Source organism: Palaemon carinicauda, chromosome 17 (genome assembly GCF_036898095.1).
Source record: "Palaemon carinicauda isolate YSFRI2023 chromosome 17, ASM3689809v2, whole genome shotgun sequence".
Taxonomy (NCBI): Eukaryota; Metazoa; Arthropoda; class Malacostraca; order Decapoda; family Palaemonidae; genus Palaemon; species Palaemon carinicauda.
In genome coordinates this window covers 102,400,800-102,415,733 of record NC_090741.1, presented here as the reverse complement: position 1 = coordinate 102,415,733, position 14,934 = coordinate 102,400,800, and the positions used below count along the sequence as shown (strand labels likewise).

At 45.3% G+C, this 14,934-nt stretch overlaps 1 protein-coding gene across 2 annotated transcripts in view; it reads right to left on the bottom strand.

Annotated features, from left to right (window-relative positions):
* The window catches only part of LOC137656871 (uncharacterized), a 99,996-nt gene that overhangs the window by 72,249 nt on the left and 12,813 nt on the right, over window positions 1-14,934 (bottom strand). For both annotated transcript variants that reach the window (XM_068391240.1, XM_068391239.1), the window contains exon 2: window positions 9,210-9,368. In XM_068391240.1, coding sequence (XP_068247341.1) covers window positions 9,210-9,368 — 159 coding nt within the window. The remainder of the gene's footprint in view (window positions 1-9,209; window positions 9,369-14,934) is intronic.

Here is a 14,934-nt window from a genome sequence, read left to right as displayed (position 1 = left end):
ACAAAATGGTCAGGAAACAGATCCTTAAAAATCAGCATGATCTTTTTAAAGTCCATAGAGGGCTGAGCAGCTTTAGGCTCCTCTCCGTCTGACACCCCAAAGGAATATCAGTTGGAAGGGGATCAGCGACTTCCTCATCCGACGGAACCTCGTCCGACAACTGCCGAGTCTCATGAAAAGGAGAGACCTGCCGAGGCGGCAACGCTTGACAGGCAATGTCCACAAGCAAAGGAGCAGCAGTAGCAGAAGAGGAAGCGACGTCACGCCGCTGCTGAAAGGACTGAAATCCTTGAGACTGACCAACAACACCAGCTGAAGTTGATTGACGCTCGACATCACGTCGGAACTGCATTGACTGCATAGACTGAGCAGGCAAAACAACCTCCGACTGCGGTGACTGACGCTCAACGTCACGTCGAGGCAACGGAGCCGGTCGGCGAACGTCAGTGCGGGGCTGCGGCGGCAGCAGCTGAACGTCAGTACGAGACTGCAGCAAGGGAGGATCCACGTCACGTGACTGACGTGAAAGACTACTGACATCACGTTTCAAAGTACTAGAAACGTCAGCACTAACGTCAAACGGACGAGTAAATACTCGTTTGGGCGGCTGACGGCCAGAGTCTCTTTCAGCGTAATGGCGACTCGAAAGTAAAGGATCATCGCGAACCTGCTCAACGTCATACTCTTCCATAAGGGAGGCAAGCTTAGACTGCATGTCCCGCAGGACAACCCACTTCGGATCAACGGGAGTCGGAATGGGCCGTGACGTCGGTAACGTCTGTGTTGGCAAAACATTGCCTCTACCGCGACCCTCGGACCCCGTGTTACGCTTGCGCTTAATAGGCGAACAGTCTTCCGACGACTGCAAAAGGTCAGAGCTGTCCCAATGGCTACAGCCAGGACGCTGGACCTGTCCTGAAGGGACTGACTTTCGCTTCAAGGGTCTAGAAACCTTGCGCCAAGTTTTCTTGTGCGATAAGTCTTCGGAGGATGAGGAGAACACAGTCTCACCCGTCTTATGGTAAGGGCGATCTTGACGAGAAACGTCCGATACCAAAGAGGGAACGTCTGTACGTTGGTTAAAGCCTCTCGTCCCCTTAAGTCCTACGACATTACTTCTCCCTGGTGCAGGGGAGCCTGAAAGAGGTCTCGGACTAGGGGAGCGACAAGCACGAACAGATGAACCCTCGGTCGCAACACTAAATACACTTTGCGCACTTATCACTTTATCACTACGATTTTCTGTTTTACCACTCTGACACTTCAACAACTTAACATCTGACATGAGTTGGTTACGGTCCGATGCTAAGGACTCAACTTTTTCGCCTAAAGCTTGAATCGCAAGAAACATATCCCGCATGGACGGTTCATGAGTGCTAGTAGGGGGTTCAGGAACAACTACTACAGGGGAAGGATTAGGTTCAGGGGCATGGGAGGACGAAAATTCCAACGACCTAGAGGAGCTTCTCCTCACCCTATCTCTCTCCAGCTTACGAGTATATTTGTCATATTCAAGCCAGTCGAATTCCGACAAGACCACGCACTCATCACACCGATCTCCTAATTGGCAGGATTTACCCCGGCAATTAGAACAAACGGTATGTGGGTCGATAGAGGCCTTGGGAAGACGTTTGTTGCAATCCCTCGCACACTTGCGATATTTAGGTTCAGGGATAGGAGAAGGGTCAGCCATATTGAACAATCAGAGAAAATCCAAGTCAAAACCAAAGTCATCAACAATAAACACTAACCAAAAAAAGGGTTTTAAGAGTTTTAATTGAAGAAAAAACACCTGTCACAGCGAAAGCCCATAAACAACCAAAATAAAGTACTTCACCAAAAAGGTCGAAAACTCAAGGTCATCAGCGAGCGGAACCAACTTGTCGACAAGACCGACAGAGAAGAACTGGGGACCTTGAAAAGTATATGCGGTATCTGGCCGATAGTCGGCGCTGGTGGTCACACCCGCAACCTTCACGGCGATCGCTCGCGAGTTTTTTGGTATCTGTCGAGCCGTCCGAGACGTCAGCTATTATATATTCACCGGCTAAGTTTAATATTTAAAAACAGTAGTTACAGTGTATGATTGTGTAGAAACACATTGCACACGAACTATACTTGTCATTTCCCTAAAAGAAAGCGAAGACTTTTGGTCCCCCAACATTTGTTGAGTGCTGAAAAAGTTTGGCTATATGGGCGGCTGGTGATGGCGAGTACTGCTCCAGAAGAGCGTCGTATGCTATTGTGGTATCCCCTTGGTAGCAAAGCCGATCCTAGATTTCCAAGAAAGTGTCCTCGGGGATGGCCGTAAAAACATAGTCTGCTTTAGTGCTTGAGCGAGTCATGCCCTTAATGTGAAACTGGACCTTGGTGCGCTGAAACCGGTTGAATGCCACTGTAATGAAAAATGGCAGTAGTTTCGTGGGTGTGGTGTTGATGAAGAGTCAAGGTCGGAGGGCAGCCTCATCAAATAGTAAGGCACAGCAGTGAAGGAGAAGGCGGGAGGGAGCTAGACACTCTGGTGGTCACCTATAAATAGTTACAGTGTACGAGCGTGTAGAAACATGCAGTACACTTGTGAGGTGGATGAGGAGAGATGTATAAAGGACTCAGGTTTGTATAATTAAGAAAAATACAAATTACTTTTAAAATTTGCAATTTGTTCCTACACAAATACAAAACTTTGACCTTTAATAAGAGACTTAACCTTAGATGGTTGGCTACAATCCCGGGAATGTCTAAGCACTCGAGACCACTTGGGAACAGAGTGATGACTCCCATCCACTTTCTATTGCACTATTTTTTGGCTATAGGCTACGTATTGTCTAATGACAGGCGGTCAAGGAACAATTTGTATATCCTTGTTGGATATTGTATCTGTAATGTAAGGCTATAGTATATTGCTGCGTTGAATTACTATTCCATCTTCCCCTCGTTAGAAGGATGGGGATATGAACACTTCTATTTTACTCACAATGGAAAAGGCACTCAATAGTGAAGCTTACTTACAATAACGTATGTTCCAAAGATTTAGCAGTTTGTAAAACAAGGAAAGTAGAAGAATAAGAAGAGGAAAGACCAGACATAATCACTCTCTTCCTAATCTGATGGCATAACTGCTATTCTAGAAGCTTTACTTCTTGTTCTGTGAGGATGCTAGGTTTGCTACAGTACCTATAGAGCAGCTATGACAGGTCCTTTGGTAAAAGTATCTTGTAACTTGTAGGTGTATTCCTGTAAGTAGTGCGTCGTGAAGGTGGTATGATATCTCGAGACACTTGCTTTTAATACTTGACTCGCTGATAAGTTCTTCTGAAAGGCTAGAGTTGTTGCCACACCCTGACCTTGTGACTGTGCCAGTCCTTCTGGCTCCCCTTATTCTGAAGCTAGCACTCCTTTAATGACCTCACAAAGCCAGAAAGAGATGGTATTTTTGGAGATCTTCCTTTGGCTTCCTGATCTAATAAACAAGTTCTGTAACATTGTTCTAGTAGGTTGGATCCTTTCGAGGTAGCGTGGTGAAACCTCACAGGGCAAAGAAGCAAGAATAAAGAGACCTGCCTTCAATGCTTGAAGTGGGTAACCAAATAAGACAAGCCATGTAGTTCCCCCTACATGTTTTGTTAAAGCCAAAGCTAGCAAGAACAGTCTTGAACCTCAGATCCTCATCCGATATGTACTGTATTTGAATGGCTCATAGGGAGCACTTTTTAGGGACCTGGGAACTTTGGTTACATTCCAAGCAGAAGGTTTGATTTAAACTAGGTGGGCAGGACTGCTCAGAACTCCTTGTAAGTATTGACATTTGCCACAAAGAGTAAAGGTCAATCTTCTTAGTCTAAACACTTAGTTCAAGGCTGAGTGATAGCCTAATACTCCCGAGACTGAAACAGTTTCTCCCTTTGCAGGAAAAGAGGGAAGTCAGCAATTAAGCCAATAGAGGTTCTAAGAGGAGGTACACTAAACACAAAAGATTGCCCATTTGGCATACTGCCGTGGAGGATCTACAGAGGTACCTCAACATCTGTGCGGAGCCTTCCGAAAAGGTCCTGCACCTAGGAGAAGCTTGGTAACCTCCACCCGTGAAGCAATAAGGATGCCCCAAAGGTGTGTTTTCTCTGTATGTGGGGTTGACTAATAAGGTTGGGTCAATGGGGTAACTACCTTAAAATTTGGTTAATAGCATGAGAAAGTTCAGGAACCATTCTGCTTGCAGCCACCTGGGTGCCACTATCATCCTGAGGTTTTGGGTTACCCATACCCTGTTGATTATTTTGCAAATTAGGCAAAACAGGGGAAAAGCATAAATGTCTAATCCATCCCCTGGATGTTAGCAAGCATCTTCCAGTGTTGTTGTCTGATCCGCAACTGCTGAACTGAACACATTGGTAGCTTATTGTTCAACATTGTTGCAAACAGGTCAATCATTGGTGAAACTCACAAAGTTAAAATTTTCCTAACAACCTGAGGATGAAGGCACTACTCTGACCCAACAATCTGTCCCTGGTGACTGAGTTCATTGGCAACTACAATCAGTTTGCCTCGAATGAATTTTGCGGACATCTCCACTCCAATCAGTTTACCTGGAATAAATTTCGCCGACATCTCCACTCCAATCAGCTTGCTTAGCTGGAATTTCCCCGACATCTCCACTCCATATTGCCAATTGGCAACGGTACAAAAACCAGTGCCTCCTTATTTGTGATGTTTGGCATTATGGTAGTGTTGCTGCTCATCAATGCTACTGAATGGCATACTAGGTACTGTTGAAATGATTGCAGTGCCAATAGAGATGCCTTTATTCCCAGCAAGTTAATAGGTCAGTTCTTCTCTACCTGGGACCAGTGGCCTACCACCATCTGATTCAACAAATGGGCTCCTCAAACTTCCTTCTTTGCCATCTAATTTTCAGCCTCCCTCTCGATCTCCTCCCTCTCACAGATTTCTCCTAAGCCCTCCTCACTCTCCCCACCAACCATCCACAATACGTCCCTACACCATCTGAGTCATGATACTCTTATCACCTCTGTAATCTTTACTACGCCTGCCATTTTTCTTATTTCATCACTTTCCAATCTTTCAAGCAGTGATATTCCCATAAACTACCTCAGCCTTCTCAATCTCTGTTCTCTCAAGCTTTGCTTGCTTCCACTTTTTGCCATAGAGCCATGTTTCCGATCCATACATTAACAATGGTTTTATTACTGTGCTATAGAGCTTGACTTTTAGCTTAGTTGGTATTTTCTTACCTCCTGATCCACTGGGATTGGATGGTATGAAGAGTTGATGCTCTGGTTCCGGTGTCTCTGAGGCATCACTGGAGAAAGCATGAGTAAAGTTAACAGAGAGGGACCAGCTTTTTTAGGGACGACAAATGACCCAACAGTTGTTGCCATCATTGGGCTGGAAGATGCTGGTGATAAGGGAACGCGTGAGCTCCCCCCCCCCCCCCCCCCCGAGTCTGGCAACTGCATCATCTGCAGAGAAAACCCTTTCTGCTACCATATCTATGGGTGTGAGGCTGGATTTATCATGATATGGCAAAAGGCAAGAAGCCTATCCCAATGTTGAAGGAGTTGCTTCTTTGAGATCAAAAGGCCCAGCCAATCATCCAGGTACCTTAGTAACCCTACATTAGCATGTGCCAATGCCACGACATGACTTGTGAAAACCTGAGGTGCGGTCGCCAGTCTAAAGCACAGTACTTTGAATTGGTAGACTTTGCGGCAATAGGAAAACCAAAAGAACTTTCATGATGACTGATGGACGAAGATCTAAAAGTATGCGCCTTTAAGATCGATTGCGATCCTCCTCTTGATGACTTGTCTTGTTGTGCTAGCCATCTCCGTTCAGAATGAAAAAGTCGATCAGAGGTCTCCAACCACTTGAAGATTTTTCTGCTCTGGCCAATATGAGAATGAAAAAGAGAAGCATGGTCAAAAACTCTTCTAGTAAAAGAAGAGACGGCTTGAGTTGTAACTTTCAACAAACTCCTTACCTTCTTGATGGTGGATTTTAAAGCCTTCATCGTCGCTATAGCGTTTCTTGCTGTCGCGATTTTGAAGGATACAACTCAATGGAAGAAAGAAACATGGCTGGACCTTCTCCACTTCCTGATTGTTCCGAAATCCATGTCCTCAGTTGGGAAGAGAGCAGCACTTATGGTTCACGTGGGCATTTCTTAACATTAAAGCCTCTCTCTGGCAAACTAGGCTACAGCATCCCTCCATTCAAGGACCCAGTTAGCCCATTGGTAAGCTAGAAAAGTGACTCCCTTTGACCTAGTGAACACCAGGTCGGTCAACTGTCTTCTTTTCACGGTTCGATAGATCCCGAGTGCTGTAGGGGCAAAGTAAGCTAGCATATCTGACCAATGACCTAACCAGGATGTTGCCTGAAGGGTAGACATGGCTATGGCCTCCTTGATTTCCAACTCAGGCCAAAAAGATTATAGACTGAGATGTAAGATAGAGGGGCTGGCCTCTTTGGTTGCATAAAACTGCCTACGCTTAAGAAGTGGGGGAGGCAAGACCTTTGAGGACCAGCTCGCCTTTATGGAATTCTGGTGGCCTGAGAAATTGCTTCCTTAGCCAACTTGGACTAAGGTAGTTCCAGAAAAGGCTTTGCACTCTGACAAATTCCTTAATTTCCTTGAGGCTTTGATTGGTTCTCTCAGTTATTTCATTTGTTTTATCAGGGCTAAGGCTTTCACGAAACAATTCAGACTCTCGATCTTCGGCTTTGGTTGATGTGGGACCTAAATCCGGTGCCTAGGAAGCCAGAGTATCTATTAAATCCACCTGCCTGGTTGGAGACATATCACTATGTTCTGGAAAGTACTGTCACGTCAGATCCTCTTTTCTGATACAAAACCAAACCTGGGTGGTATTTGGAGGATTCCAATTCCATCAAGTTATCCTTTTTCATTCCAGGTATCAACCTGGCTGCTGTGCTATCCTTGGGTAACAGGGCACATATCCTGTGCCACTGAAGGGCATGATTACCCTTTAACAGTCTCACAGGCCCTGGGCTTTACTATAAGAAGGTTGAATTCTAGGGTCCAAGGGATGGCCTCTCCTTAGTGCCAGGATCATGCCTTTTTTCTTTAATTGTGTCTTCTTATCCTTCCTCTCCCTCTCTCCAATGCTCCTTTGAGAAAGGAGTGTGTCAAGGATTCTAGAGTTATCGTTCTGGTGTTATTGAATCCCTGGGCCTCTCTGTGCGTGAGCTTCCTTCAGTCCGTTATATAGAGGAGAGTTCTTGGTCCTGAGCCCAAGAAGTCTTCAGAATCAATTCACATACCAGAGAATGCACTCTTTTATATTGAGCCTGGGTTGGAGGACTCTCTGGGGACAGAGCTCCATAGGACAGAATCAATATATTGTACCCATGTTCAAAAGCAATTCATCTTCATATTGGTAGAGCACTTGTCTTGAAACTCGCAATGGTCCTAGAGAGAAAACTCCTTACAAAGCTGTCTGTCAGAGATAAAACTGCCTCGTCTCTAACTGTACTGGAGAGCACACTTCCTCAAGCCTACTGGAATAACTGTCAATATTTCTGTTTCCCTTCAGGAATATAAAAAAAAATTTAGTGTGATCATGATCGTAAGATCACACGTCCACTGTAGTGATCATTCTATCATGGCTGTGAACACACTCTAGCGTACTATCTTCATCTATCGATACCAGAATAGTTGCACGCTTAGCAGACAGGGGAAGTGGTGTGGGCGGCAAGCTACACCATGCTCAAAGCCTTGAGCACACTGATAAGTAAAGGAGCATGCGGTGCTAGGAGAAAGACGAGTCTTGCGCTCATTCACTAACAGTTACCAAACGTGGGAGTTTATGAACAAATGGGTGTTCAATCTCTGGCATACATGTGAGCATAGACATAATCCCAATCTAGACTTCAAAGGTGTGTTGGCGAGACACAGAATACACGTAATCCTTGGAACTTTGGGCGTAGGGAAAGACATCCTTCTTACGTCCCAAAGGTCGGTCAGCTTTTGAGAATAATTGTGTCGGGGCAACATGGTTCCCAAACACACAAGAGCAGGCCCCATAGGTGCAACTAGAGCATCCACCTTTAGTCTCTACTTAGAAGGAGAACCTTTTAAATGCAGGATCAACATCTGGAGAGGATTTAAGACTCACTCTGACAAGGAAGTCCAGAAATTTCTCAAAAAGAAACAGGTCGAGCTTCCCCCTCACAAGCTTGTCCTAAAGTTAAATTAAGAATCTGGCCATTCCTCACACCACCAGCAGAGAAGGCAAACAGAGAAGGATCTGAGGGCAGGGTACAAGGGGTAGGATGATGATGTCCGGCCAACTTTCCTGACTTCGAGGACGACCCTGAAGGGCAGGAGTCGTGCTTAAGACTTCCTTTTGTTGCAGTACGCTTTCCACTGGGAGGATGATCATTCTCTACATTCTTCATAGTGACAAGCCTGTGAGCACTTATGTCCCCTGCAGGATGGACACGAGGAACAAGGATCAACTGATAACCTGATCATGAAGGACCCGCAGCTACAATCAGTACCTCCAGGGCAGGTCCCCATGTCTACTTTATGTTTTCTCATCAAACATATACTTCACAGAAATTTTGAAAAGAAAAAGCAAAGAAAATCAATTCAGCCAAGTTTGGGTTAAGGCAACAAGAGTATGTTAGCAGGCATCGGGAGCTGAAATAAAAGTGTTTGTTCAGTGAGCCGGCAGTGGAGCAGGGCTTCCCCCCTAGCTGCCATTAACTACCGACACCTCATATAAAATTATAACAGCCAAGTTTTCCAGCTTTGCTTAAATCATACTCCTATCAAAAGACGAAGGTTTGTATTCACGGAGTCTTGTAAACTTTAATTATGCACCACTTCATAACCTGGACATTAGCGAAATATGTCAAAGTTATCAATAATTTAGTGCAATATTGTCATTCAATCATTCAAGTTTACCCATCATACAAAAGTTTGTTAAATTTACTACAGGTATACAGTAATTATAACCACGACTCTTGTGTTCTATCATCCTTGCCAGTGTTAAGTAGTTTTTCAGATCAGCATTTCATACCAATGCATCATAGTAAAACAAAACGCTCTTCTTCATCCCTGCCTGTGTTAGTCAGATTTCTGATACCCATTTTATATGAATGCAACAGAGTAAAAACAAATCTATCTTCCCATTCATCACAAAAAATTACAATAAAAAGCTTACCTTTCTACATTCAGGACAGTTAACTCTTGACTGTTTTTGCAAGTTTTCTAAACAAGAAGCACAGAATGTATGTCCACAGGCTGGCAAAAGTAAAGGGCGATGGGAACTATCATTGTAGCTACCGAGACACACGTGGCACTTTAAAATATCTCCCACATCCTAAGAAGAAAAAAAATTGAGTGAAAATTTTAATACCTGAATAACTCCACCATTAAAGACAAATTTGATTAATAACACAATAAATACACTGTACTATATATTCATACAAAACAAAAATTTTTCCCCTAATCATATTGAAAATCTACTAAAGATAACAAATTTGTACGTAATATTACAAATTATTAAAGTAATAGGTATTTAACCTCAAGTTATTTATACAAATTGTCCTGACATCACCTGCAAGTGATCGGACAAAGAAAAGAACTCTCCCAAGGGAGAAGGCTTGTTGCTTCTCTAGGGGGAGCAGCAATGTCCCAGAACCCCGAGGTTGCCCTGGAGTTAGCTGGTCCACGTCCTAATAATGATAAGGGGTTTGTGTGAAAAAAAAAATACTTAAATTTTTTTTTGTATCTAGGGAAAAATGACAAATTCGTAGATAATTTGTATTTTTCCTAACTATACAAACCTTAGCTATTTATTAGGGGTTATAAAATTTTGGCGGAGCTGAAATGATGAGCCATTAAAATTTAGCAAGGGTTAACTACCCACACCGCTAGTTACCGGTTGTAGGGGGGGGGGAGCTTGCTACCACTCCCGTTCACACACCTGTGATTTAGTCACTTTGCTTGGAGGTAGGACTTCAAGGAGGATAAGGATGGCGGGCAAGTTTGTATAAATAAGTAAGGTTTGTACAGTAAGGAAAAATACAAATTATCTACGAATTTGTCATTTGTTCCGTAACTGGAATACAAACCACGCTATTTATTAGAGGTGACTCACCCATTAGGAAGGGTGGACGTCCCTGCCCGGGGCTCCTTATCTGCGTATGTTAGTACTAAAAAATAAGGAGTCCCTGCCCTCGCTAAACCGTCCACGGCCTATGCAAGCTGTGTGTTGAGACGTGCAGAAGTGTGACTGTCTAAGTAAAGTTATTCCGAGTCTATGTAGGAAAAACCTGATGTAACCAAGACTTCCCAATACCACCTCGCCAGGGTATGGGGACGCAACAGTATTAGCTTAATACTAGGTACACAAGGGAGCATAGTTTACCTGCAGTGGTTTGAGGTCAGCTTTGCAGAGAACCCAGGATGCTGCTTTCCCCACGAGAGGGTAGGATGAAGAAACGAATAAGAGCCAGTCAAATCTTTTCATTCACGCAGACTAAAACCGGGAAACAGTGCCGTCAACCTTCTGCTACTTGTCCAATAAGGAGCTTGAGGTATACAACCAGCTGTTGTGCAGCCACCAGGAACTCGATACGATCTCTATCGGTCCGATAGAGATTGTATCGAGTTCCTGTGGGTCATGTCTTGCAGGAGAAAGGTTGTGAAAGACACTTGGAGCATTTACATCCTTTCCTATAAAACCTGCATCACAGAGTAATCTGCTAAGAAGGACCAGGGGCATAGTTATGCCCCTGACACTGTGAGTCGTCATGTCGAGATGATGTTTCGGTGATCCTCCTCTAGTCTCTCCCAGTGCTGATGACAAGAGAAGGGACACGGGCGGGCTGTTGCTGTTTTCTTTATGTAAAGTCTCATACCTTACTCTGGGTACAGTAACGGATGATCTGGATCGTCTGTTACTGAGTGGAGACTTGTGTAGGATCCGTCACCTCAGGAGACTGTGTCTGGCGACATACTCAGGGACGAAACTGAACATTGTCTTTCGCCCTTCTCATTAATGGGAGATGTCGAAAGAGAGACCATGAAGTTCCTTGACTCGTATGCTTGCTGTCCGAGTGTGTAGGAACATTGTCTTCTTAAATCAGGAGAAAATTTGTTGCCTGGTGAAGTGGAACATGAGGTCTCTTTAGAGATCAGAGAATTTGAATTATGATCCGAGAGGAAGGTCTCAATTCCGACTGGAGAAGGGCAAGTTGTAAGTCCGTATGAGTTAGGAAAGGTCTATCGATGAGAGAATGTCCCTTTCGTTCAGTTTGAAGGTGAAGGATCGAGGTTGAGTGATCATCTTTACCTGTCGAAACTGAATAGAGGGTCTTTTCCTCTTGTATATACTCGAGGATTCCGCTATTGCTGGAATAGAGGTATCGAGTGGAGAGAAACACTTTCACATGACACCAACCACACAAGATGTTATACTGCCTGGTAGACTGATGCTGAGGAATTCCTCAGAGATCTAGACAACCTTTTCGCAAAAGAGGTACTGGGTAGTCTCCATGCGTACAATCATAGCAAAGCTATAGCTTGTGGTAGGTGTCGAAGTGGGTTGTCTGTGATGTGGAGAGGGTTCTCTTGGAGATTCTATCAGGAGCTACAGAAAGGTTTAGAAACCGTTCTGCGTAATGCCATAGCGGAGCTAGGAGAGTCCTTGAGAGGCTGATCAATGTTCTAGCCTTCTTGAGTGCCCTTCTCCAGATAAAACAGTGACAAGACGTAAAAGTCATTGTTGTATACAGTATACTGTTGTTGCCAGAGAGCATTGGGGTTTAGGGCTGGGGAACAACAGCAGCCTGAGGTTCAGGAGCGTTGCGAACAGATCCCTAGTTGGAGGACCCCTTAAAGTCGGGACTTTGTCGGCTACAAGACGATCCAAAGACCATTCGGTATACTTTATCTGAGATATTGTGCACAGATTGTCGGCGAGCACGTTCTTCTAGTCTGGAATGAAGCGGGCTGATAGTGGTTCTGAACGGACTTTGGCCCATCTTAGTGTTTATACTGTTAGATGGGAAGAGGCTACGAGTAAGTTCCTTCTTGCTTGCCGATGTGAGCCTCTATGTGTATGTGGTGTTGTCGTCCATCACATCACTGAGTGGTCTGTTAGGAACTGATGAGGCTGCTAAAGGACCGGAAAGTTGGCCTTCATCTCTTAAGAGATTTAAGTGAAGGTACTTTCGGACTCTGTCCAGAGGGCTGAGGTCGTGTGGTGCAGCATTATGGTCCCTCCTCTCTTCTTTTGATGTGTTCTAAGCACAACATCAAGTCCGAGAGGTGGGGAAGGATGAGAAGGTTATACCACTCCGTAGATTCTCAACTAATACTCATCCCTTGAGGTTCGTCCAAATTTCTGGTCCCATGGGGGTCAGAATGTTTGGGGGATCTAAGGCCTGATTCCAGTCCGACTCAAGTCACTTTGGGATGGGAGTTGTTCTCGTTTTTGAGAAGGTTTTGTGGAGATTGGTGTCTAGAATCATTCCCAGATACACCAGTCTTCTGGGAGGGAAGCAGGGAAGACTTCCGCAGGTTTACCCTGATCACTGGATCTTGGTAAAAAGACATCAGAAGTTCCGGTGCTAACGCAAGGTTGCCACTGAGTCTGCTAAGGTCAGTCAGTCGTTCCGAAACGGAGGAGACAGAAGGCGATCCTGTGAGACAGGATAGGTGTAGTGGAAAGACCGATGCACAGTGCCCTGAACTGGAGTTTCTTGTTTGTGTAGACTGAATCTTCCAACCTTCCTAGATGGATGGTTTGGGCCTGGAAGTAAGTGTCCTTTAGGTCCAGTGTGCAAATGAAGACCTGAGGTCTTAGCCCTTATTCGAACTCCAACATGGTGTGGACATCGACCCAAAGGGACAGCTCCTTGCGGATCCTTTTGCATGGAAGATTGTCGACGCTGGAGTCTTGACTAGTGTCGTAAAGGATCAGACGCGATACCCAGTGTAAGAATTCTTCTCTGAGAGAGAATTCCTTTAACTAACAGAAGCAAGGCAACGCTTAGCTTTACCATGCAGCCTGATGGGATTGATGCTATTCCTTAGAATAGAATCAATCTGGCAAATATTAATCAATGGTTAACAGTTGGGTATCGTGGTTACTGTGCAGTTGGAGAGTGCTCGCAAGTAGTTCCCTGTCAACAAGCCGTTGATGAGGGTTGTCGAGCGTTTGCCGATTACTTCAGTGTGATGGCGAACGGCCAGTAGCGAGAAGTATGTTGTATACCTTCTGATCTAGTGAACTACGGGCAGAGGTTGACTAGTAAGTCCGAGTCACGAACTGCTGGCGAATTTCCGATGATCGGTGAATCGGCGGTCTGTGAACCGATGGTGAGCTAGAGATCAGCAAGCTAACTACGGTCCCTCTTGGTTGGTCAGAAATCAGCAAGCTGAAGATGGGCTGGTCAGAGATCAGCGAGCTGAGTTCAATGATCGGAGAAAGATGAGCTGCCCATCAGTGATCTAGTGATCAGCAAGCTGATGACTGGTCATTGACTAGCAATCAGTGATTGGAACGCTAGCAATCGGAGATCGTTAGTCATTGGAGGGACTAGAGGTCAAAGATCATCGTTGAGCTAGCAATTGGCGATCTGGTGATCGGCGACCTAGCGATCAGTAAACCGTGGGCTAGTCATCAGCAAACAGTGATCTAAAGATCAGACTGTTGATGCTTTCCTGTTTGCTGACGGTGGTCTGTCAAGAAAAAAAATAAACTTCAGAAGAGTCAGGGACCAAGGATTCCTCGTTTCGATTCCCCTCGTAAGATGGAATCTTGGGGATCTTGAATCCTTTTGTGAGGCCTCTTTCCTCTTTTTCCGGGGGCAATGTTATGCGATTGCGGGGAGGAATGGGGCAATGGTGACCTGTTCAAAAAGTTTTATTCCCTTTTTCTGCCTATTGCGCGTGTGCAGGAGAGTACTGGAGCGATGGCACACAGGATGATGCTGGTGCTCAATTTCTGTCTGGAGAGCAGGCGAGCACTGGCGCATTGGATCTGCGAGCACTGGCTCTTTGGCAAGAGCTGGTGCATTGGATCTGAGACCGAAACTGCGCAGGAGGGCGCAGGAAAGTGCGGAAGAGCGCTGGCGCGCAGTAAGGCACTTTGTAGTTTTGTGCAGTCTCCCTAGAATGCGCCGAAGCGTGTGACTGGTTACGCAAGGGCGGGTGCATTGGCGTGTGCATGAGAGTACTACATGGAGACTGCTGGCGCGCACGTACGGAAGACCATTGGCGTGGGAGACCATTGGCGCACACGCACGGAAGACTGTTTGCGCACACGCGCAAGAGCATTGGCGCGCGCAAGACTATTGGTGTGCACGTACAAGAGCATTGGCGCTCGCGCGCGCGGAAGACCATCCGTCCTTGGCACCTTCTGGGATCGGGAGACACTGACGGAAAGACAAAGGGCACACTCAGTGGCGGATGAACTCTCTTTTTCGACGGAGCACTAGCGATGACCAAGGAAATCCAACATCCTTCGGTTCAAGTTGTTGTCATCATTGATACACGATGGATAGAATAGCCACCCACAAACGGCCCAATAGGAACAAATAGTATACAATAATGGTAGGTAGCATTGCAGTTATCACAAAACTGCATAGCCTTGGCTTCTTCAATTAATATCCCATGAACACAACTACTGTACCTGCGAGAAAACTTATTCAGTCTGAAAGAAAAAGCAAAACTACAACATGATGTCTGTACTCTGCGGACACCAAAGTCAAAGTCAAGGTTACAGTGCGTAGCGGGTTGGTGGCCTAGTTAAAATTTTAAATGACCGTTCCAGCTTGGCTGAAACCATACTCCTATTAAAGTGTAGGAGCAAACTGATAGTGGAGATTGCCCGGATAACTACTGAATCCAGAAATAGATGCAGTAACTGTTTGAAA